This window comes from Puntigrus tetrazona, chromosome 15 (genome assembly GCF_018831695.1).
Source record: "Puntigrus tetrazona isolate hp1 chromosome 15, ASM1883169v1, whole genome shotgun sequence".
Classification (NCBI taxonomy): domain Eukaryota; kingdom Metazoa; phylum Chordata; class Actinopteri; order Cypriniformes; family Cyprinidae; genus Puntigrus; species Puntigrus tetrazona.
The window spans coordinates 8,922,220-8,948,436 of NC_056713.1; the positions used below are offsets into that span (position 1 = coordinate 8,922,220).

Here is a 26,217-nt window from a genome sequence, read left to right on the forward strand (position 1 = left end):
AGAGCATAACATCAGTCCGCTGTTTAGTAGCCCCGGGGCCATATCGAAGACGTTATCAAATCTTATTTAAACGCAATAAATACAAATTATAAGAATGAAGAACATGTCTGTTTTTAAAATACAGTAACTCAATAACTTCACCAGATGAAATTGCACATTCTGGTTATATTTTGCCGATAAACTGTTTACTAAATATGTAAAAGGTATACAAAAATTGACATTTCATATATTTATTTAACGTATTGTTTATCATTGTTTTAATTATATTTCATTGTTACATCAGACGCAATTAAATGTTTTATGTATTTTTTAATTCTAATTATTTGTGTGTGTGTGTGTGTGAGATATACAGATTCATTTCATATGTATTTTAAATATTATTACATATCCATTTAATAAAATAATTACATTAAATTAAAATACATTCAGCATTATTTTAGATTTTTTTGGGGAGGGGGTGAATCAATAACATTCATATTCATTTTATCTGCAATAAATATTCAAACAAAAAACATTTTCTTTTTTCTCCTTGTGGTGATCCCCATATTCTCATTACACACACACGCACACACACATACATATATATATATATATATATATATATACACACACACACACACACACACACACAGTGGGTAAGGAAAGTATTCAGACCTCCTTTTTCACTGTTATATTGCAGTCATTTGCATTTGCAAAATCATTTAAGTTGATTTTTTTCATTATTGCACACACAGCACCCCATATTGACAGAAAAAAAAACAGAATTGTTGACATTTTAGCAGATTCATTAAAAAAGTGAAATATCACCCGGTCCTCAGTATTCTGTGACACTCATATATTTAACTCAGGTGCTGCCCGTTTCTTCTGATCGTCCTTAAGATGGTTCTGAGTCCAGCTGTGTTTGATTAAACTGATTGGACTTGATTAGGAAAGCCACACACCTGGTCAGAGCAAATGAGATCCATGAGGTCAAAGGGAGTTTTTTTTTTTTTTTTTTTTTTAAATCTGGAACAATTCAGTTTTTTTCTCAATATGGGGTGCTGTGTGTACATTAATAAAAAAATCTCCATCTCCTCTTTGCATACATGAATCAAGCCACCAACAACGGTACCATTGTTTATATTATATTATTTATTTATCTTTTATACAATGTAATTACAATAGAAATATGTAGGTTTAAATACAAAATTCTGTAAATAAAGATTAAAAATAAACTCCACTGGTTTGTTATCACTACACTAAAGTTTACAATCAACTTTATGAGGTAATTTAATTCCCTGGTTTTGAAAAAAAAAAAACCTAGATTTTGTCAAGGGGAGAGCGTGGACAAAAAAAGAGCCAGGGCAATCGAGTGTAATAAATTCACCAGTTTGACGCCACACGACATCCGCTCGGCCAAATTACAAATGCATTGTCTTTGGAAAAAGGACTATTTTCAGATTCATTGTGCCACAATACACCCGCTTGACCCTGTAATAAACAATTGATAAGAAAACCGGGAGGTCGATTTCTAACACATGACGGTCAAAATGGCCTTTTGAAACAGGAGTTAAAAACATTGTGCCTGCCTCGAATGTCCACTGCTATTAAATCTCCACAGGAAGAGTGTATTTGTTCACCTCGCCGAGCACAGTGTGCAGTCTGACTTTGATCATCTAGCTTTGACACTTGGAGGCTCCACACACTCCGGAAAGCTCATTCAACGTCTTATTCGCACACTTGGATAATTCCCCAAGAAAATAAAAATACGACCGTCGAGCATTACTGAACAATAAATGTGCCTAAATGCTCCACGCTGGAGAAAATGTGAACCTCTTGAATGAGCGGCATCCGAATCTATTGTTACGATAACTGCGTGAGATCTTATAGCGTAGAGTGTGTGTGATTATTCGCCTGCAATTAAAGACAATTATTCCCATTCTTAGACCAGAGCGAGTGAAACAGTGCTGACAAGAAACAAAAGCCAAGACTAATATGCATATTCAATGTTTTAACATACTGTAATATGGGATATTTTAAGCATGCATGAACGGGACCAAATGACTCTGTCCCTTTAAGAGTCTGTGTAGTCGTTCCATTGCTTGCAAAAACGAATCTTTTTTCTAAATTTCCTTCACAACCACCCATTTAACACATTTTACCACCCTATAATGGTCATAGAGTTTCTGAAATACATTCATAACAACTGAAAAGCCCTATGAAACCAAATAAGGTTGACCAAAGTCATATTTTTCATCAGTTCGGATTATAAAAATAAAACTATAAACCTCAGAAATTTTGTTCCAAATCTCTAAAGGGTTACTAGAAGTCAAGGTCACTACAGTGGCATTTCGGTCTAGTTTTTGCATTGCATGATGGGTCACCATCGTATAATCAGGGTTGGAATGTACCTGTTGGTGGAACTAACGGCATCCGCTTGATTCAGAGCGGATCCTTCAATGGTTCTGATTCATTTGGAATTAATGAACCTAACGGCCACAGAAATGGGCAATAAATAAAGTAAACTGAAAGCATGCTATTTACACCACAACGTAAACTCAGTTCTACAAGATAACGTAACCCAATCATAATCATTTGGTGTATCGATTTTCAAGTCGCCAATTTATTCCACCAGTAATCCTTTCACCCTGTTCAACGTAAATAAATAAGGGAAAACCGAGAATAATTAAAATCTGATTAAAAATAACCATTCTAATCAAATAAGAACAATAAATAAACTTCGACCATCGTCTAATTTCAAAATATCCCTTCAAGCAAAATCATTCATTTTCCAAGCAAGGGTCATTACCGGTGGAAGTAATGTGCAGGTATCTCTTTCAAGCTGTCTTTTAAGTGCCCAACATGTTGTGACGGTCTTGCGTTTGATTCTTAAAAATGCAACCGAATGATCTCTTACATCAACCAATGCCCTTGAGCATAAGAAAAACCCCTTAGGAGACAAAAAAGGGGAAGGGGAATGGGGTATGAAATAGTTCAGAGCCTCCTTACGATTATAGTTCAATCTCAAAAGTCTTTTGCAAGTCATTCGAAAAAGGGTTTGGCGCTTTCGGTTGCGATTTGGACTCCAAAGCAGCCCACTTCGCCTCAAAATGCTCCGCTTCCTGGGAACCGCCCGTGGGATTCAGATTCAGACTCTCCATTGGCCAACCGGTGCCGCTTTTTACGGTACTACCGTTTTGCGTGACACTCGTAGTCGTGGTCGTTGATGGGAAGGAGTTATGCGGGTGGCCGTTGACGGTCGGAGGAGATGCGAACGTGGTGGTGGGGAAGCCCCCGGACAGGGTGGGGAAAGCTGATTGTTGGCCACCGCCAAGCGTACCCGTCTTCGGCCCCATCCCGACCCCCATCGCCACTCCTCCACCCCCTGTCCCGGCCGCAGAGCAGAATACATTAGCCACCATCTGTGACGGTGTGATGCCCACCACGGGCACACTGGCGTTGGGATAGGTCATGCTGTTGGCCAGACTGGGCATGTACGGCTGCATAGGTACAAAAGCCGGTTGGAGGGGCTGTTGGGGGAACATGCCTACGGGTGCGGGAGTGACGTCAAAGGCCATCGGGAAAGGCTGCATGGCGGAGGGAAGGGAACCGGGAGCGATGGGCATGGTGGGCACCGGCGGAGGCTGCTGAGTGGGTGGCGGTGGTAGGGTCGGCGGAGTCTGCTGCTGGGCTTTCACCGCTTTAGCCACTTCCTCCAACCAGCGTTCTGCTTCGGACGGGGTTCGTTTATGGCCGCCCTGAGAGCGGGTGGAGGAGACTGGACAGCCGGCTCTGTCTGAACCCATGAGCTTGTAGCTGGAAAGGAGTAAGAATGTTAAAACATGTGGCCCTGTTCTGGACTTTTAATGCGGCGTGTAACACCGGTGGATGAAAGCAAAGTTTTAAATCTGAAAGTGCACCGCGCATAAGGTTATTGTCTCTCAAAAGAAAGAGTCGACTCTGAATCATTGAAAATATATACCTTCCATAACCAATAGGGGCGCTTTAATATGTGACTGTGCTGACAAAATGAGCCTGGATGCGCACAATTTAAATTTTGAGGTTTTCACAAAAATGAATTCATTAAGCCAGGGGTGATGAACTCAGTTCTTGGAGGGCCGCAACCCTGCAGAGGCCCATCTTTTTAAATAAGCCTGAAGGACCTGATTAAATGGATCAGGTGTGTTTAACTAGGGTTGGAGATACTCTGCCGGGGTATGGCCCTCCAGGAACCAACTCTGACAACCCTGCATTAAGCCCTCATCTAGCCATCCCAGTGCTCTAAATAGTAATTAAACATCTAAATGAATCTTTATTTGCATGTTTTCTGAGAGGAGTACCTTTTCTCTGCTCGCTTCTCGTACTCCGAAGCACACACATAAAAACTGAAGACACCTCATATATATACATACAGTAGGCTAAATATATTTACGTATTCATGCAAACATAATATGTTATCTCTTAATTGGATGTGTAACATTATTTTAGATACCCTAAAGGGATCGTTCACCCAAAAATGAAACGGCGTATGCTGTTCTGCGTTAGCTGCACTACGCAAATAGATTGGTAACGTTGTTTATGCTTTGATCTGAATGAAAACAATGCACTATTGTCACGAAAAGTATTCTTGCAGCTTCGTAAAAAAGTACGTTTGAACCACTGATGTTACATGGATTATTTTCATGATTATTTTCAAGATCCTTTTAAAGGGATACTCCACCCCAAAATCGTTCAATAACTATAAAAGCTTCCTCTGTGTTCGGAAAATAATTTTTTTGTAGGACATTAAAAATAGGGAATGTCAAAATAAATATAATAACATTTTCTAAACTTGCTCATTGTGATTCATTTTGCCAGCAATATTCACATGTTGTAATGTTGAAAACAGTCTGTGGATACACTATAATTTTTATGATTAAAGTTTGGGGTGAATATTAAGAAAATAATTTTTATAAAGGACACATTTAATTGATCTAAAGTGACAATAAACGCGGTTATAAAGCTACAAAAGTTTTCTATTTCAAATAAATGCAGTCACTTTTAAGGCTCCATTCAAGGAAACCTGAAAAATATTAATCAACAAAAACAACACAATTATGTAACACTGATAACAAGAAGCATTATTAAAAAAGATAACCAAATTACTGGATTAATGGATGCCAAAAAAACAGCTTTGTCGCAGGAATAAGCCTTGGTGAGCATTAGAAAGCCTTTTAAAAACATGCATGTGGGATGGTGCTACCTTGCGGTGGAGCAGGTGGAGGGGGAATGGCGGGTGGTAAGCAGTTGCTGGTGGCTTTGGCACACAGATCCTCAGATGGTTTGGTGAAAGAGTTGTTGATTTGGCTGCAGAGAGCATTTATGCTGTCCACCTCTCCTGCCACTGATAGATCCATCTCTGGAACTGACACAGAACAACAGAAAGGTCAGTCACACCTGTTTTATTTCAGTGGGCAATGCATACAGTAAAAGGGATTTTGCTTACTGAAATAACCTGGATCTATTATATAAGGTAGAGATGCAGGATACGAGATGTCTAAATCTATTTATGTTTCTGCTGTTTTCTTTTTTTCAGAGAAGATGCGTTAAATTGGCATTCATAATGTTACATAAAACCGTTTATTTTAAATTTTAAAAAAAGAAAAATGTATCAATTTCCATAAATTGCAACTGTTCTTGACCGGCTAATGAGCAAATCAGAATGATTTTCCAAGGATCATGTGACAGTGAAGACGCTGAAAATTCACTGAAAATGATTAAAAAAGTATTAATAAATATATTGTGAGCATCTTTAGTCTTACTGTCCCTCAGCCTTTCAATGGTAGCGTATCATATCAATTACAGTATTACAGATTAATAAAATATTTGTAATTTATCATATTGGTACATAATATGTGCTGAAGATATTTGCTAATTTTCCCTATTTTTACATTTAGACTTTTTTACATACATGCATAATGTAAGGAATTATCAGATCATCAGAATCAATCAATGTTTCTCATAATGATATTCTGGTTTGTATTGCAGTCCTCAAAGCAAGATACTACATAAAATATGCATATCTGCATAAAATATGTCCTACATTTTTCATTATTCACGAATAAACCCAGTCAAACCTAAACATACGACCCATAAAAAAACGTGCGACCCGTAATTCCTCTTTTAAAATCTAGTCTAAGGGATTGAGCTAGAGATCAGAGAGCAGTTCAATTTTGCAAATGCAAAACATGCTATTTATAGAGCACCACACTAGAAAGGATCGATGGAAAGTACCTGTACATCACATATCTACAGGTGAATGCAGGAGTTTTATGGTCTGGAATACACGCTCAAACGATTTTATGAGTACAATCATAAGGTTTCGGTGGAAGCAGGATGCTTTTGTGCCGCTTATTTGTTTGCAGGCTCAACACGAGATGTTTGAAAAGTCCTCTGGTTGATGACGCACAGTGCACATAAAATGCGCTATCGCATGTTTAAACATCGGCACTGGGTCAACACCGCTCGAGTACACAACATCTAACCTGGGTTCTTGGTCTGGAAGTCCGTCTTGCGCTGCAGGGTTGACGGGAGATCATTCAAGCGCAGGGAGAGCTGTCGTTTGAAAGGGGAGTTCTTCTGGCTGAGCTGTGGAAAGCCGCGGAAAGAGCCCTGCCGCACCAGCTGCTCGATGGGAGCGTGGCGGCGAGGGATGGCGTGAGGCCCGCCTGGCTCCGCTCGCTCCCCCGGAGACGCCGCTCCTTCTGGAGGAGATGCATTTCCGGGAGGCATTGCAGAAATTCCACAGACTTCTGCAGAGAGGCGCGCTTGCTAATAAGAATCTTTTTTCTTTTTCTTTTTCACAAAGAAAGCCTAGAGTGATCGTAATGAGACTGACCTTTCTTTTTGTCCTGCAGTTGTTTCATGATGTCCTCTCGGTCACTCTGCTGTCCAGCTGAGGAGACGCGGAAGGAGCCTTCCCTCACAAATGATGTGCGGCTCGCATCGAAGGAAGCTGTGACCCCGCACTCCTTCTCTCTGCGCTGCTTCCGCTCAAGGCAGGCGGCAAAGGCGCATCCGACCGCGTGACTCAAACGTTCTCCCTAATGTCGTGGAGGATTGGCATCATGACAACACTGACAACACTGATTTTTTAAATCAGTAATCATGTCGTAAAATATAAATAATATAAGACATAAGTGATAACATAAGATAAAACACACACACATATATATATAAATAATGTTAAGTATGTATTAAAGGCATCTGATAGTACATTAAATGGTCTCCCTATAAGTATGTAGATAATTTTGTGGATGATGGCAACAATATAAAAAAAAAAAAAAAAAAAAAAATATATATATATATATATATATATATATATATATATATATATATATATATATATATATATATATATATATATATATATATATATATATATATATATATATAAACACATATGCACACATTTAAAATAATTTATTAAAATGTATTAATTGGCTAATTTAAAAAAATGAATATACACATGTATTTATATATATATATTTCAGCTCTCAATATATTCAATATATGTTTCAGTATATCAATATATATTTTTTGTTTAACTATAGAGCCCTATAGAGAATATATGCTTTACCTACATATTACACACGCACACATTTCATTTTTATATTTGTATTATTAATTTTTTTAGATTAGATAAAATGCTTACTGACAATATATGTCAATGTTATTTTCATTTTAGATAGATAAATTAGCCAATGAGCTATGAAAAATTCTAAGAAGAAAAAAGCTAAAAAAAGAAGTATTCAAGATACTTACTTAATGTAAGTAAATGAATCATGTTTAAAGGATGCTTTTATAATTACACTGGAGTATGAAAGAAAAAAATAGTCTGGAAAAATTATCTATTTTTTTAAAGTAGCATAACTAGGTTAGTCTGTGTTTGCCTACACTGCATGCAACTATTGTTTTGGGACAGACAAAAACATCATATGGTCACAAAATGTTTTTTGTCTAGACTAGTATTTGGATCCTAATCAAAATTCCATTTCATTCTGGTCCTTAATGTGTTTTTCTCTGTGCCCCAAGTACAGATAACAGTCCCTAAGCAGTTATTCCGGTTGAGATAACACTGCCATAATCCTTTTCTTAATCCCACTTTGCGGGGAATAGAGGCTAAAGAATTAATCCCCGCTGGGTTCTCCTCACCGAGTCCTTCAAGGCCATGAAGCAGTGGCACATCCAGCGGCGAGTCGTTCCATCACGGCAGATGTAGGAGAAAGCTTTGTCGTAATTACGATCAGGTGCGCAGAAGGACACCTTCTCAATGGTCTGGTCAACAATGAGGTCCTACAGAGAAAGTAAAAAGGGGCGGACCGGTTGTTTGGGACATCTTTAACGACAAAACGTTTTAACATGCAAATAAAAAGAAAGCAAAGTATTATGAAAGTGCTCGTCGCATGGCTAGATTTGATGCACATTGCATTATAGTGTTTCGAAAACATGAAACCAGCTTGATTACAAATTTTAGATTACATCCCAGCAACTACAAAGCCACGTTTGAAACTAGAATCTTCCTCTTATTTGTCCGTGACCCAAACACACTGTACCGCCGTGTCCTTTTGATTCTTCTAACATGACTAAAGCTTTTTGTGTAGCCTGGACCTCCCACTGTAACAGTGGCTAGTGTTTCCTTGTTAGGGGGCCACGGCAAATACATAATGCATGAGCTGAACACTGTAGAAGTGGTAGGTGAGGGGTGAAGCAGAGGAAGACCGGGTCGAGGTGAGGGGCCCGCTCATTGTTAGCCAATTACTGACCGAAGGGGGCCTAGTTAGAGCTCTAAAAGCTCTGTCATGGATGACTGTGTTCTGAGGGAAACGGGGGGGTTTACAGTGGATGGGAAGAACTTCATGGCTCCGTGACTTCTGACTCATCTCAGTCGTCAGGAATAAGTCTGGTCTTGTAATCAATAACACTTTCAGGGCTCGACAATAAGCGCTGCCTGACGGCCCGGGACATCTGTGAAAGATGCTCGAGACAGTTTCAAGAATGTTAAGAAAGCATTTTGGGAATTTAAACAATGTTTCAAGACGAGAACGCCGATGCTTGAACACACAAATACACAAAGCATTAGGTCGAAATAATCATCTCGGTAAGCATCCTCACAAACACAGTTGGTTATGCATTAAATGCACATAAACATTTGAGAGTGAAAGTAAAGTAATGGCAGCCTAATATAACAGCCTGCTGCTGTCTGTGTCTTTAACAGCATTAAAAAAATAATAATCCAGATAAAATACAAGTCAGTTATTAATAATATTGCTTTCTTCATATTGCTTGCAACATTTACATTTGTAAATACATTCACTGGAGGAAGAGTTATTATGCATGATGGAGTCAAATTTTGGGCAGAAGTGACAGTTTACAGTTAAAATGTCTTAACGATGGATTCTTTTTTTTTTTCACAAGATTTTAATTGATGGGTATCTTGTGGATTATTTTATAATTTATTTACATCTTGGATCATCTCAAATTTCGTTCATTTTTGGGTAATACATATATATATATATATATATATATATATATATATATATATATATATATATATATATATATATATATATATATTAAATCATTTAATAATGCAACAATAGTTAGACTAGTTGTTTTTACTATGGCTTCCAATGCGGAATGCAAAGTTGTGAAAATTCATTGTGGTTACATGGTCAATTACATGGTTAAAAACTATTAAAATAATAACAATTTATGTATTTATTCATGCATTTTTATGGTGGGGCTATATGACATTTTGACAGTGTGTCGCTTTTAAAACAAATATATCCTCCCGAAAGAAGAAAGCTGTTGATGACGAGCGCTTGTCAGGATCAACTAAACGCTGGTTTTCAAAAGTACGTGAATTTTTGGCCTCATGTGCGGGCCTTGGCCAATGAAAGCTGCCATGGAGTCATCTAACGGTCTGGCTACACGAGACTAGGTCCAATTGAGCCAGTAGAAAAAAAAAGCCCTGCCTTTTACTATTATTATTAGACTGACTGGTGAATTTTAACCAGAGCGAGGAGAGTAGGAGGTGCAGGACACACAGGTGGTGTGTGACAGAGGCAGGAAGGATTTAGGTGGTACTGCTGACTCATATGCATACGGGAGGATTACCAGAAGAAGGGCATAGTGAGTGAACGACTGAGTCTGAGGCCCTTACGAGAAACAAAAAAAGAAAGCTTTGTGGCCTTCCGCCTTTTACTGTGTGAGCTGAAAAGGAGGAACGGGGGATAATTGAACTCATTATGTGAGGCCTTTGACCTTTTCTGGTTAACTTTCCGGGTTTTGTGCGAGGGAAGGATGTTACATTAATCCTTGAACTTTGAAAAGAAAAACCCAACCGTGAGAGACACAGGAACCCTTGGCCTTAAAAGTCATCTTGTGTCTGAGACGGTCTGTGTGATGTCTCATGAAGCTGGATGGTCATGTGACAGGTCTTTTGGAGGCCGGCCAGCTTCCTCCTACTGCATATTTCGTGTTTCCTACAGATTTACTCTCTTTGCTGACGGACTCGGCTAATTGATGGCTTGGGAGCTTTTCTGGGCCTCGAATACTTTTTTAATCTTGATTAATGGCTTTCAATGGACACGCAACAAAATGTCAATACACACTTACCTTGGTTTTGTCGTCCACTACTCTCAGGCCGTCAGCAGACACCCAAAGCACAGCCTTGACAGTTTTTTTCCCACTCTGAGAAGAAATATTGAAACAAAATCAGCCTTTCTCGACGGGAAAGCACTACTGCAGAGGTTTCGATTTGCTCTGCACCAAGCACAAGAATTTTTGCTATTTTTGACATTTCTGTGACAGGTTTAGCTTCTGTTGGCTCAACTTGTACTCAAAGTGTATCAGAAAGCTGTCCAACGGTACGCTGACCTGTGCTGCAATGCATTGAGTTTCAGGGACAAGACTCATAAAGGCCAGAAAACTAGTCAAAATTGCTACTAATATATGGTTACGAATATAATTTGGGTTATGTTATTATTCATTATTATTACTACATTTGCCCTTGCTTATATATAATTTACCAGATAAAAAAAAAGTTCCTTTGTAACATAATTTTTTAAAAACTTTTAAAAATTAAATTGCATGTTAAAATATATTGAAATATAATACAGTTATTTTACATTTCAATTATACTTCACAATATTATTGTTATTAATAATAATGGTGGAAAAAATGGTGGGAGACCCCAAACAGTAGGACAATATTAGAATTATTCTTAATAATAATAATGATAATAAAACCTAATTACTTATATTAATGTAAAAAAATTGACTTTTGGGGCCCAAAACAATGGGACAATATTAATAATAATAATAATAATAATACATACTGACTCATATTAATAAAGACAAAAATCATACTGACTTTTGTAACCCAAAAAAGTAAGGCACTGTTAGTATTGTAGGCGTTGTTTTTTTTATTTTCACAGCCAAACTCAGCATTGCATGTAGACTGCAGTCCCACATGGAGAGGACATTGAGGACAGGCTCGGTGGACTGCAAGCAAGCTCTCTAGGTTTTGATACAGGGTTTAAATCTTTGATTAAATCTGTTGTGAGTGCAAGTCTGTCCGAGAGAGTGAAGGTTAGCACACCATGAAATGCATTTAATCTTGGGAAAAAGAACTGTAGGAATAAGTTGAACTGAAGGATCCCACTAAATCAAGAAAAACTGAGGGATTCAGCTGACGTTACAAGCATCCCAAAAGTCGCTGTCCAAATTTGCTAAGACAGCAGAACATTGAGGAAATTACACTGGCTGAGGAAGAGACCGGGAGAATAAGGAACAAGCACAAACTCAAAGCAGAATGAGATAAAGGCTTTGGGGGTTCGGGGAAGAAGAGAAAATAAATGAAGTGACTGTGTAGACAGACGCAGCGGGAACTGCCAACATGGGGATGAAAGAGCAGAGCGTACATGAACAGATGGAGGGGCCCCAAAGACAAGGGCCACACACACAGACGGCACTAGCGGGGAAAAGTTTTTACATGATAAAAACCATTAGATATTACAGTTCTGCTCTGACAGTTCAGTAATGAGATTCGCAGGCTCAGGATATGACTATTGACGGAGCGGCGATACTGAAGATAAAGCCATCGACAGAGCAGCCACGCTCCGTAAAGATAGATTTTTTAAATAAGTGAGACTTTGTAGAATCTCAGTACATAAAATCATAACTCTTTACGGGTGCTCAAAGAGCTTATAGTCTCCTGCGACGCGAAAAGCAGGCAGTGAGGGGTTTTACAAAGGGATGGGAATCAGACGTCAAAATTATACTTACGTTTCCTTTTTGTCTGGTTATGCATATGACTTAAATTGACCCACCCGAAGACAATATACGAATTTGCACTATACACTATACAGAAATTATATAGATCTTATATATATAAAGTATATATATAGAGCATATAATATATAAAGTAACTTTAAATATTTTATAAAGCAGTTTTATAAAGTAATATCTTTTTTTTTTTGTTTTCCGTTTATCGAGAAACTTATCTACATGGCATTTTTAGTGCATAGTACAGATGCCTAATAATAATAACAATAATAATTATGATGATAACAACAACAATATTGTTATTATTATTATTAATAATAATAGTAATATTAATAAGACAAAATTACTGGATTTTATTACTATTATTATTATTATTATTGAATTATTATTATTGAATTTAATTTTATGCTAAAAATAATTAAGACTTTGTAAATTTCCTACCATAAATATATCATCACATTGCATTTCGCATGGCTAAGATCTTAATTTTCTTTTTTTTTCTTCTGCACCCTCAGATTCCAGATTTTTAAACAGTTGCATATCAGCCAAATTCTGTGATATCCTAACAATATCCTTACCATACACCGTCAGAAACCTGGTGTATAAATCTCAACTTTAAAAAGGCGTTTTTTGCCTCACGTATCAGTAGGCCTACTACTCTTTTACAAAGATGGCACGCATGAGCAATTTCTGGGCAAATAAACAGAAAAAAATAAACATTTCTATAAAATTAACACATGATTATATTATATTACTACGAATTTATGATTATTAGGTCTAGAAAACAAGCGCACGGCTGTCGATTAGCTTTTTCTCAGCAAGCGTATGTTTTATTGCGTGGGGATGGAAAGCACTACAGCACTCACCACTTTCAGTTTTTTCACTGCTTCTTCACACACATGCATCCCTCTGGACTCCTCTACCTCCACCAGACCAAGGTACTGCAGAAAGAAAAAATACAGCGAGAGAGAGAGAGAGAGAGAGAGAGAGAGAGAGAGAGGTCAAAACTGATGAAATCCACATTTTCTATATTTCATCCTCTACATCTACCACACCGTTATTTCCCAGAACGGCATCTACGACGCACTGTGAAGGAAAAAAAAGGAAAATAGCGTTGTGTAATTTTTTGCTGAGGTTATGTGAGAAAAACAGACAAGAAGACAAATTTGCTCAACCTCTTCAGGGAAAAAACTAGGGCTTGTTAAGAACCCGTTGAAAACACAGCAGAGGATATATTTTGTGGGACACTTCGCCCAGCCAAAACCAATCAAAATGTCCTCACGCGGACACAATTAATAGTCATCAAGCCAGGGTTATGTGATTACGGTGGCCATGAGGACAGAGGCCATTACAGGATTACATCTCAGTCGCAAAGAGACTCCTGATGCCTCAGGCTGGAGAATAAAATTAGGCTGAATTTAATTATGCAAGATCCACTGCAATACATCCTCCACTTTACTTAATGATACAGACCATCTTTAGTCTTGAAAGAGCCTCTTTTCATTTTCAAAACAATACTGTCAAACCATTTCAACTGAATTAATTATACGGCATGCTGATTAATTTATTGCATTTATCGCGTGCGAAGCATGCAAAAGCCTCTAAATGCCGCTTGAAATTTTCTTGTAGGTTCGTTAAGTCCACTCCGATGGCAATGAGTAGGTTCTTTTAACTGCCACAAATGTGAAATAAATGACCGTAACCAGAAGAAAATTATCATTTTATATATTGACCTTCACAAAGGCTATATACAAATGTACACTATATAACCTACGCAGAAATTATATAGATTTTACAGCAACTTCAAATATTTTATAAAGCAGTGCTCAGACAAAGCAATTTCTAAGCAACTGAATACTTCGAAATCAGAATTATAAAAACTAATTAGCAATATAAATGTTTATTTCTTTTAAAAATCTATTTACATCATGCTTATCGATAATTTTAGGAGAAAATTTCACAAGGCTTTTGCACCTGAACTCTTCTTACATAAGAATTCTGGGAGAAAATCCATTTTGTGGGAATTATAAAAGGTCAATTTACTAATTTGACTTTAATAGAATATTAATATTAACCACATTCTATATATTGTGATATTGTTTCACACTAAATTAATGTGTAATATCGACCGTCCTGTTTTAAGTCATTAAAACATTTACCATTCAGAAGTTTGGGGTCAGTGATACTAAAATACACTGAATTAATTGGAAAAGATTTCTAGTTCAAATAAATGCTGTTTAGTCTTTCTCTTCATCAAAGAATGACGAAAAAAAGATGTATCATGGTTTCCACAAAAATATTAGTTGAACTCAAAACAGATCTCAATACATTTCCTAAATATCCTGAATTTTTTACAGCAGCAAATCATCATATTAGATTGATATCTGAAAGACCATGTGACACTGAAGACTAGATTAATGATGCTGGGAATTTTAAAATCTATTCAAATTAAAACGGTTCTCTTAAAGCGCCCCTATTATGGATTTTAAAAATGATCTTTCATGCCGTGGCTAACAAAGCTCTAAGCCGCTTCACTTCAGCATTAGCATGTTGCTAACCCACTTGTCGGGTCTTTTCGTGTTGGTCAGAATGAAAGTGCACATTTATTCTTTGCCACAAGGTGGCGCTTTAAAAGCTGAATCAAAAATGAATCGTTGAATGAATCGCTCAACAAACAAGGTGAAAATAAAAGTGTTCGTTTATTTATATATTACAATAACACTTCTTTTTACTGTATTTTTAATCAAATAAATGCAGTCTATTGAAAACAGATAAGAGAATTTCAAAAACACTGAACAAATCTTCCCAACGCTGAACTTTCAGCATTATTATATACAACAATCAACGTCCTATTCCAGCCATTAGTTTGATATTATTATTGTGTGAGCGTTTGATAAGTCACCCTTTAAGTTCAAGTGGTGTTTGCTCAAAGCTCTATAGCTTTTGGCATTGTTCCAGACACTGTGAGGGTGTTACTGACTCAAACCTTTAAAAAGTCAATCTATATCTGGCTTTTCCCATTATACCCGTGATCGTTCTTCCTCCCGCACTAGTGTCGCTTTCAAACAACAGCCTCTTAGCGTGAGTGCGTTTTCATTTAAAAAGTCAATTACACGAGTGTTAATTCTTAGAACAGAGTGTGTCATATTGAACATCATAAACTCCACTCTACGGACATTTATGCATATTTCCCATTAGCTCCAATCAACATGAAACAGACGCAGGTTACTTTCATTATACACTTTCCTACCCTTGTTGCGAATGATTCATCTGTGCTTATGTTCCAAAGAAAGGAAATATTCGTCTTTGTAGTCTTTAATCAAAATGTCACACCCTGCCGTCTAAAGTAACCTCGCATGCTGAAAGCCTTGTGTGACCGCACTTTCAGATCGTCTTATTCTGAATTATTAAAGCAAGATGTCTGTTAACAGCCCTCCGGATGAATTCGGAAGCCGTGCCATTTCACTTCTCGACTCACCCGGACAGGAAAGTTGCATTTGCCCTTTCGCACAGCCTCTTCGTCTGCCTGCCATTGGTGGGGCCGGCTGGCCTCCGGCATGTAGGTGGGCTTCTTCCTGCGCAGGCTCTGACGCAGCTTATTCATCTCCACGCTCTCGAACTCTCTGTTGCTGAGAACAAAAAAAGAAGACACATTAGTATACGATGTGTAAAAGAGCCCTTATTTTACCTCGGGACCAAAGTAACGTGAAAAAGTCACACACCAGCTGGGTGACATTTTGACTTATCATACAGGAGGCAATATTTCCAGTCACGCTGGACAGGGAGGATGCAATCTGATCTGGATTTGATTTCGTAATTAAATCCAAACTGTTCATTTCATATTTTGGGGATGCAAATAACCCCATAAACGGATTAAACAGAAATTACAGAAAACGTATTCACTTCTGTCTAAAAAACAATTGCTTTGCTTCCCAAGAGGCCTATTTATGCAATATAATTAGGTCATTCATTCTACTCTTAATTTGCATTGGTAATTTCAAATTCTGATGCACAACAGCACAAAGCCAAGCTGCTCTGAAGAATGCAAATATCCAGAGCCGGGTTAGTCCAAGTTATACATTCACATCATGACAGTTCCACTGAGAAAAATATACAGTAGCACATATAAATGAAATCATTTAAGCACGCTAAGACGTTAAAAATGAAAACGTAGGAAGAAAAAAAAAATTAATTGTGGCATAGCTTAGTCTCCCTTCATTCTGAACCCATAACACATTAATTCTTCAGTGAAACACAAGAAAGGTTTGATATTTACTATTATTTTTAACAGCTGCATATTTCATAAGTCTTTTTAACTTGCAGTAAAAGTTGCACAAAAAAACTTCATATAATACTTGAATTTGAACTTTATTGCAATTAACAAAAAAAAACTATATATATAATATATACATATACATACAGTATATGTGTGTGTGTGTGTGTGTGTGTGTTTGTGCATATGTGTATTATAAGGGTGTGTTTAACTCTCTTATACAAATTGTGAGTGAAATTTTTTTCTGGTTCTGGGCAATGATTAATCGTATCCAAAAATAAAAGTTTTTGTTCTATGTGTGCAAATGTGCATGCATGTATATATTTAAGAAAAATAATATAATAATAAATGTTATAAATTATATGTCTGTGTCTTTATATATACATAATAAATATACACAGAATACAAACTTATTATATAACCATCATTAATGAATTAATCATTGCACAATTTTTTATATCACTACTAAAAATAATACGGAAACACTACTAAAAGTTTCCGTATCACTATTAAAAAAAGGCAAGTTTTAAGGGAGTTTAGAAGAATCATCATTACCATCTTTTGGGACAGTTCGGCATATCTTCTCATTGAAAAGTTGTAAACTTCGCACAAACTGTTGTACTCCGTTCTTCGGTGTGAACCACAAGCCACACGACCGCTTTCACTTTTATAGCTTCACGTCAGTGGCCAAAAGAGCACGTTTCCCAAAGCCCTGGAGCTTTACGGGTAACAGGTGGCAGACGTGGAGCACCGGAAGTACCACTATAAACGTCTGGCCTCTAGCCCAAATGTATATACCCAAAACACACCCACATACTCAAAACACCATATGCTCCTATATGAGCGTGTTTTTTTAATAGCTGCGGCGTCTAGGTCTCTCTGGAGGCTTTGCTCAGCTCTGGCACGCGCCTGTTGCTGAGCTCGACATATCGTGCAGGGGTCAGACGGGATACGCAGGAATCCCTCGGCAGAACCCCACCGGCAGCTGAGTAAACCGCACGGCATTTTTAATGAGGCAACGGGACATTACGGTAATGTCAGAGCGGCTGAATGTTTGGGGACATTCGCATATTCAAGATGACCAACGAGCCGGTTCATTTGCAGGAAGAGGAAAGGGAGGGGCTTCCGAGATTCTGCTCTACTTTCAGGGTTGATCTAATGGCTGAAAGGCTGCCAAAACTACAGAAGAGCAAAGAGGGAGGAGAAGACGTTCGTTCCGGAGACAGAGAACAGGCCAAAAGCCAGGGAGGGAGAAAGAGAAGAGACTTTATAAGGAGAAGAAAGAGAGAGCTTGAGATGTAGAAGGGGAGGGAGACAAGACTAAACTCTCTTATTGAATCTTATTGAGGTCACAGTTGTAATGTGTGTCGCTCACACTGTTGGTGCCAGTCGCAAATATCCTGACTTTCAGCGCTGGGAATGTCAAAACGACATATTTTAGCAGATGATTGAGTTTCCTGGAGAACTAGTTGACTAATTGGTCTTAAACCCCGTATTAGGCTGGTCTGAGGTTAACTTGACTCTTAGAGGGTGACTGCAGAACAAAAAAGCTATACCTTTCAATGTCACACGATTAGTGACGCACCAATATTAATGATCAATATTAGAAGAATGTGTAGTGAATAGTCAGTTATCTTAGGACGGTATACTATTATAATACTGTATTCACGAATAGCTTTTACGTTTATACTTTCCATTATCGTTATAATTTTAGTTTAGCTTGTAATTATTTTGTAACGTGCTTTTGTCATTTTATATTAAACCAAAATGATAGCATGAATCTAAATGTGCATGATTGACTGTTTAATTGATTAATTAATTACAAGCAATATTTGCTCAAATGAAAACGCAAGTCAAATAATCAAGCCTAAAAACAAAAGATCTAAAATAAATTGTGAAATTTTACTAGATTTTTGGTATTGCCTGTAATATCGACGCATAAGGCAAAGAAAACAATTTGTTCTAGAGAGGTTCTTATGAGACTTGCCAGGGAAATTTCCAAAACATGCATGTGAAAGTCACACAACAGCCATAACAGCCACCCAATCCATTCCATGGAAATGATTTCATCACCAAATGAAAACCAGCTGGAGCAACATGGGTAGAGCGAACAAAGACTATAATCAAAACAACACATTCAAGACTTCATACACAAAACATCTGGTAGATTACTTCTCTTTATGTGTCTGTGTGATGGCTCAAACATATACCCGATATATCAGCTTCAAACATCTTAAACAAGACAAATATATATATATATATATATATATATATATATATATATATATATATATATATATATATATATATATATATATATATATATATATATATATATATATATATATATATATATATATATATTTATATATTAATATAAATTATATATTAATATTGTGAATACTACCAGCTTCTCTGAAAAACAATTGATATAGTTATCATATAGTCATTTTTTGTTTATGTAATATAGGCTGTGTTTGTATATATATATATATATATATATATATATATATATATATATATATATATATATATATACACACACATACACACACTCATACAGTTTATATTTTGAAAATATTTTACATTTCTTACATATACTTAATATAAAAATATAACATATTTTTCTTAAATACATGCATGTGTGTGTATTTATATATACATAATAAATATACACATACATATATTATATGAAAACAACATTTATTTTGAATTTAATTATGCAAGATGAATCATTTGAAAGCACTATTTTAAATTAACATTTTAACAAAGTTACGGCTTCATACTGCTAAAAGTAGTTCAATGGACTACTTTTATGCTATTTTATAAAGATTTTGTGAAACTTCAAAGCGAATGTGAATAATAAATGAATTCTCATTTCTGAGTGAACTATTACTTCAAGGTTTGAAGAGAGAGAAGAAAAGAGAGAGCAAGTAACAGGCCGGCGAAGGGTCTAAAACTCACTTAGGACGCTTCGCTGAACACGAGGCCTATAGCTTCACAAGTAAATAACAAATCAAAAATGGCCCCTAGAGCAAAAAGCACAAAACCTACAAAAGACCATCTTAAACCCCCCTGCGCCATCTCAGCCTGACTGTAGTGAAACCGATGAGGTAAAGCCTGCAGCATGGCTCCGACTACAGTACAGAGGCCAAGGAGCGGATATAGCCTTTGTCTGATTATTGCTAAAATCAATGCTCTCTGTGCAAGCAATCGCACCACGGCAGCTGCCTGCGCTCATTTCAGAGACACCGTGGGTGGACAGTGTAATGGAGGCTTTTTGGATGCTTTTGAAAAAGGGAGTAATTGTAGCGTGACACTCCAGTCTCTTACGGTAGGCTGTGTTCAGGCCCGGTAACTGGCACGGAGAGGAGAGGCGGAAAAATGGACGCTCCTGATTCGTCGCAGCAGGGATTAACGGGAATTGAAAATTCTGTCATTTATTTCATCCTCGTTTTTCACTCACCTTCTTGTTGTTTCAATCCTGGCTGTGACAGTTCTTTTGAAACATGAAAGAATTAAAAAAAAACATTCATGCTGCTCAAATAAAATAAGTAAATGAATGTGATCAAAGGCCATCAGGCTTCATAAAGGACATTTATATGGGACAATTTATATTATTATTATTATTATTTTTTTTTTTTTATATAGTATGGAAACCAGGAGCTGAGATATTCCTCTAAATATAGTATTTTGTATTCAGCAGCAGAAAAAATGCATGAAAGAGTATAAATAATGACAGAAATTATTATTTCAATACCCTACGGTGAAAAGTTATATTATCCTGAGACAGGAAATTAAGGTTTCATATATTTGCAGCATTACAAAATCATCATTATTTTCACTATTATGTTGACAACTGACAAATAACCAATGCTAAAGTCTATAATTAATCTAAATAAAGTAACAGTGATACACAATTTTTTTAAGTGCTACAAATAACCTATTAAAAATACAAAATATAAAAAAATTAAATACCTAATAATATCAGACACACACACACACACACACACACACACACATTATGTATAAGTATATATATATAATATATATAATATTTCATGCATCTCTAAATTACTACCAACATATTAAGCAGCACAACTTATTCTAAACATTGATGATAATGTACCAAATAAGTACTTACTAATAATTTCTGATAAAAAAATATATCACACTGAAAACAAAAGAAATAGCTGCTAAAAGTTCAGCTTTGCATCACAGGAATAAATAAAATTTTAAAATACCTTCAAATAGAAAAAAAGTTGTTTTGAACTGCAAAAATATTTCACAATATCACTATTTTGACTTTATTTTGCCGAATAAATGCCGCATTTAAAGTTATTGTGTCCTGTTTCACCAAATAATGGATCAAAAATAAGCCCAGTCCGGGTGTACACACATTTCCCGAGGACAGATACAGATCCACCCGCCCATGACCCAGTTTCAGTACCTCATAGACCCCGTTTGCAAACATCATCTGACCCAGGGATCAAAGGCGACTTGTTTCTCTGGCCATCTGCCGCAGCGCGTCTAAAGAAGCTGCGCCACATCACACCTGTTCAGATTGAGGTTACGCTCACACACATAAACACGACACCCGCACACACCCACATACGTCAAATACAGACGCCAGTAATCGTGTTTGCAGATGACAGGGGGGGAAAAGGGGTCAGAGCGAATGTTTATCCTAAGAGAAAAACCTCTGCTAATATTATCAATACCAATACAAGACAGTGACACAGTGACCATTTCGCACTCACAGCCGGTGTGAATATGTGGGTCATCCCGGTCTGCAGTACATGCTGTCGATTCAATCGCGTGGGAGTTTTCGATCAGAATTCAGTGACATAAGCCGCACGATGTTTTCAGTAGGCAAACCTGAACCACTGTCCTGGTAAAACAATCCTCCTTTAAAATGTACGTCTGTGCGCGTGTTGCTTTAAAGAGTTAGACAGCCGAGGGCTCTAATGCAGCGAGACAGCTGAATCAGAGGCTGCCATCAGCAGGATGAGTCTTCTGTGCTCGATTGACACTCAGCCTAACCAACAAAGGCTACTGCGGCTTTTTCCAAACCAAATTTTCTCTCAATCTGCCACGAGCTCAACTTAAGAGGCATTATTTGGCATGGATGCTTCTAAAGGATGTTTCCTCGCTGTGATGTATATTTTAGGAATAGCTTGTTTATTAGCAATACACGGCGGCTATAAAAAGACATCAACCTCTCTTTTGCTAAGCTGCCTTGCCTAGAGTCAGAAACTGAGATAATGTCTTCTGTATAATGACATTTGTGCTCTGAGTGTAATGATTGTTGAAAAAACGCGTTGGGTGCGGACCATTGGTCTATGAATGGATTTTAATATGTTGTCATTGAAGATGAATGCTAGCTAGTTTTATGCGTATAACATGTTATGTTTACAGTGTGTGTAGTGGTCATAGACGTAGTACTCTGTGCATTAAAGTTGCATTTTTATATATTTGTTTTTGCACTAATTGGCTGATGATGGAGCAATAATAACTATTCATTGTTAAACAACTTGAGATACAGCTACAGTAAACTGGCACTTTGATGAGTGCTTGCGGTTAAGAGTTTTCTTCAAGTATTAAAGAGTACAAAGATATTTTTTCTACCTGGTCTCACAGCATAGTGAGACAAAATATGTACTAACAAGTACATATCATTGCAGTTTCCAAAAGAAATGAATACTAGAGGCAGTAAAACTTTTTAAAAGCGGTACTTTTGAATGTTAGCATCACACATCACACTAGCTTCAATCTAGCTTCAAATTCTGTGTAACGACAAAACGGTTCTGAGGTAAATCTGTGTCAAAGGAAGCAGAAATGGCACGATTGCATCAATAAATGTGTTTTTATATCAGTTTTAGATTTGTTAACACTATGGGGTAGGTTTAGGGTTGGATTTGATGTAGCGTATATTTCCAATGTTATAAAACACAATACATAACTATATCAATGTTATGAAACGTGCAATGTTACGAATTTATCACTTCTGGAGAGAAATAGCACAGACACTAAACAAAGATAAAACGAACTAGTGTCTAAATGCCCTTAATTGTACTTAAAGTGTTGGCACGCACATGCACACTAGTTAGTTTCAGTGTCTGAGCTAGTTTGACAATTTAATTATGCAGTAAAGTATGCAGTAAGAACAATGGCATGCAATTTGAAAATACATAGTGTGATTTTTTATTAATATTATCTATTGCCATTGAGAGATTTGCATAAACTGCAAAAATAACATTTCCTAAGGATTCAGTAAACCGTCAGCCAAGAAGTTAACAAGCCAGAACACTCGAACAGAGCCACAGTGTTTGCATGTTACTGGAAATCAACCACTGAATGGCATACCTGGCTGTCACATTATGTTGCAATGAGAAAAAATAAAGAAATAAATCTAAATAAATGGCATGCACAAGGTTTTATTGAATGTGCAGACAGGACAGTGCCGCAAGGAAAGAATGGTGAATGTCTTTTAGCTTCTACAGTCTTGAATTATTGATTTTGTTTATTTTGGGTGAAGGGCAGGACATTGAAAATAGCTCTGAGGCTCCTTTTTCAACAAAATGGCCACAAAGAACACAGTTTCTCATAGATTATCCAACAGACACCAGACTGACATAAAGGAGGTTCTAAGAGCCGAGACTACATTGATATAAAGGCTGACCTGTCCAGACAACCGTGTGTAACTCAGAATTGTAACATCTTGATTTTCCATATTAAATAACATTCCTAACCATGTTCATAAAACGAACATAAAACAAAGACTGGCATGCAGCATCAGATATGAGCTCGAAATAGCTTAGTCCAGCTGTGTCCATAACAACGTGGACTAGTGATGAGTCACAATGCATGGCTGACTCATCAATTGGTAAGGTTCATCCAGTATTTTATTTTTTTTTTCAGACAAAAAAAAACCGGAAGTTGTTTACTGTGATTTAGCAAGCGGTATGTTTTCCTGGACCAACATTATTTTTGTACCTTAAAAACAACATCCCCATTAGCCAATCAGATTGCAGGGTTAGGATTAGGGTGGGGTTGGGAGTTAAACAACATCCTAATCAACCTATTATTTCCTTACAATTCAAGGGTCAATTAAGTTAAGGTTAGGAATCCAGTTACGACTGTGTTTGTTGACAAAGATGTTGATCTATGAGCATGCCCTACTTGGTAAAATCATTAACGCTCTGCATCAAGTAGGACACGTTGCTGGATCATCATCTTCTGTGAGTACTGGAAAAATATGCAAAGCAAACAAAAAACAGTTTTTCCTTTTTTTGTATTTCCCCTATCAAAAAAGCAAGATAAATTAGTCTAGAATGCATAAAACAACAAGACTTTTTTAAAGAGAATACATCTCAAATTGCATAAATTTTTGTTACCCAATTATCAAAATATTCTTACAATGTTCTTACAATGTATTTTTAATAAACAACTCAAGGTATATTTACTATAAATCAATCGTATTTACTTTTACTTCTGTATTTATTTTTGCTTCTAGAGTAATTGCATCCCGTCTTAAGGATGCTCCGATATTTTTACAGGAAACTATATTGGAAACAAGATCATTTTGACATGTGCTGTGCACAGAATATAAAAAACCCTACATTAGTGAAACTTTAGTTGCATTCTCTAAAAACAATTTTTATTTTATTACAGTATTAGTTCGTTTATTTAGTTTTATAGGCTTACAGAGGGTAAAAATTTGCGTTTTTAGTAAAAATGCTTCTTCATATACAAATGTAAGTGACCTATTTCTCCTTCTTCGTGTCGTGTGTGTAACTGTGGCCCTTTAAGGCCACCAGTAAGAGAAACTGATAGGTAGAGACACGAGAGTCCTCTCAGTCCACTGCGTTCTCTGTAATGATGCCCTTCCAGGAGAGGAACATCAGACACAATCAGACATCAATTTGTGTTCTGATCGTCATAACAAGCCCGCGTTGCATTTGATAACCACAGACAGCGACAACAAATAAATCTAATAATAGAAAGACAGATAAGTATCAGCTAATCTGTTCAGTTGGTATATCAATTTATCTATTAATCTGAGCCATATGGAGGCTCATGCAGCTACTTCCTGTAAGAGTATTAGCCAAACACAAGCCTTCAGAATAAGCTTGGTTACTAATCTGAGAGATGCACCGCTTTTAGGGCCCATGCATTTCGAAAAAATGTAATGAAAACAAAACATTCCACCGAGGCTCATTCTTCATTTTTAAATGGAAAAACAACTCACCTCCCATCTTCCGTCTCATCCATATCACTGCTGAAACTCATTTTAGAGAGATGTCAGAAGAGCAAAGCCAGGTAAAGTATCAAAATCGAACCACCCGAGGACGTTTCACTGACGCTCGATGAAAAGCTCGAGGCAAAATGCTGTTGAATATTCAGTTTTGGGATCCAAAAGAAGGAGGAGGCGACCACACCTCCTCTTCAGAGATTAACTTGGAGGAGGCGACAATAACACATGTGCTCGGTCTCATCACCATATGTGTCCTCGCCCACAGAAACATGCGCTGACGCACGGAGACATGCGAATTTGGCTGGATGTGCTGAGCTGCAGCCTCTGAGGAACAAATCAACTTTTTGTCTTTCCACAACATAGACAGCGAGGGGAGGATGGAGAGCGAAAGATAGAGAGACGGGGAGGGGAGGGGGAGAGAGGAACAGAGGAGGAGCGCGGGCGGAGGTGATTAGACTGGAGATGGTGATGACACACTTTCAGTCGCCCATCTGCAGTGCCAGTTGTCTGTGTTGTTGTGTTTGTACTTGCTATGTTCTTCCTACTCGGCTCATCATATACGCTTATGAAATAGCTAATGTAAATGAGGTATGGTTGTGTTATTCTTACGTATTAGTCTCTGCGACCAAAGCACAGTATGTGCACGTAGTCACAGCACACTTCCTATAAGCCTATTAATGCTATAGTTATGAAGAATGACCTCAGTGTTCTGGAGACTGCTCGAGATTCTACTTGCGTAACAAAATGCCTTCCAAAATTTAAAGACATACTGCTTTTTTGGTGCATTTTTTTACTGCAGTTTTTCCTAAGGAAGCAAAATACTTATCTTTAACGTCCATAACTGATTTTGAAATCATCTGATTATTATTTAGAGGATTTGCTCTATATTTACTTTTGGTCATCAGCTTTTGACCTAAAACATTACTTAAACCTCCTTTTTTGCAGGCAAGGCTTAAACCTAGTCCCAGAGTAAAGTGTAAGTCGGAGCTGTTTTAACTGAAGGAAACTTGCATCATCTGATCTTAAAATGTATCATTACCTCTGTTTTGGATCAAAATGCACACCAGTAATATGTTTTTTAAGGCACATGTCCCAATTGAACTATTGTCTAGTCCTGGCTTAGTCTAAGCCCTATCTGTGAAACTAGGCCTAAGTGATTTAAAGGTAATATTTTAATCGTTCGAACACAAATTTCCATGTTCACAGACAATTCTCACGATATGCAGACAGTCAAAGAACTATTACGTTTTGATACTATATACGTTCAGAATTTTAAAATTCATTAGCTTTATTTAAAATAAAAAAACTTCAGTTCTCTTGCGAACCCTCAGAGGTCTGTGAACCCCCAAATGATCAAATATAAATATAAATAAATCATT

The 26,217-nt window shown here is 37.0% G+C and overlaps 1 protein-coding gene across 1 annotated transcript; it reads right to left on the reverse strand.

Moving 5' to 3' along the window:
* Window positions 1-1,111: 1,111 nt before the first annotated feature.
* Window positions 1,112-25,196, reverse strand: numbl (NUMB like endocytic adaptor protein). Its single transcript, XM_043259589.1, is given in 10 exon segments — window positions 1,112-3,745; window positions 3,748-3,795; window positions 5,222-5,383; window positions 6,504-6,770; window positions 6,857-7,061; window positions 8,173-8,313; window positions 10,639-10,713; window positions 13,175-13,249; window positions 15,787-15,937; window positions 24,833-25,196. Coding segments are annotated over 10 exon segments (1,920 nt in total). The 5' UTR covers window positions 24,874-25,196; the 3' UTR covers window positions 1,112-2,990.
* Between the last annotated feature and the right edge of the window lie 1,021 nt (window positions 25,197-26,217).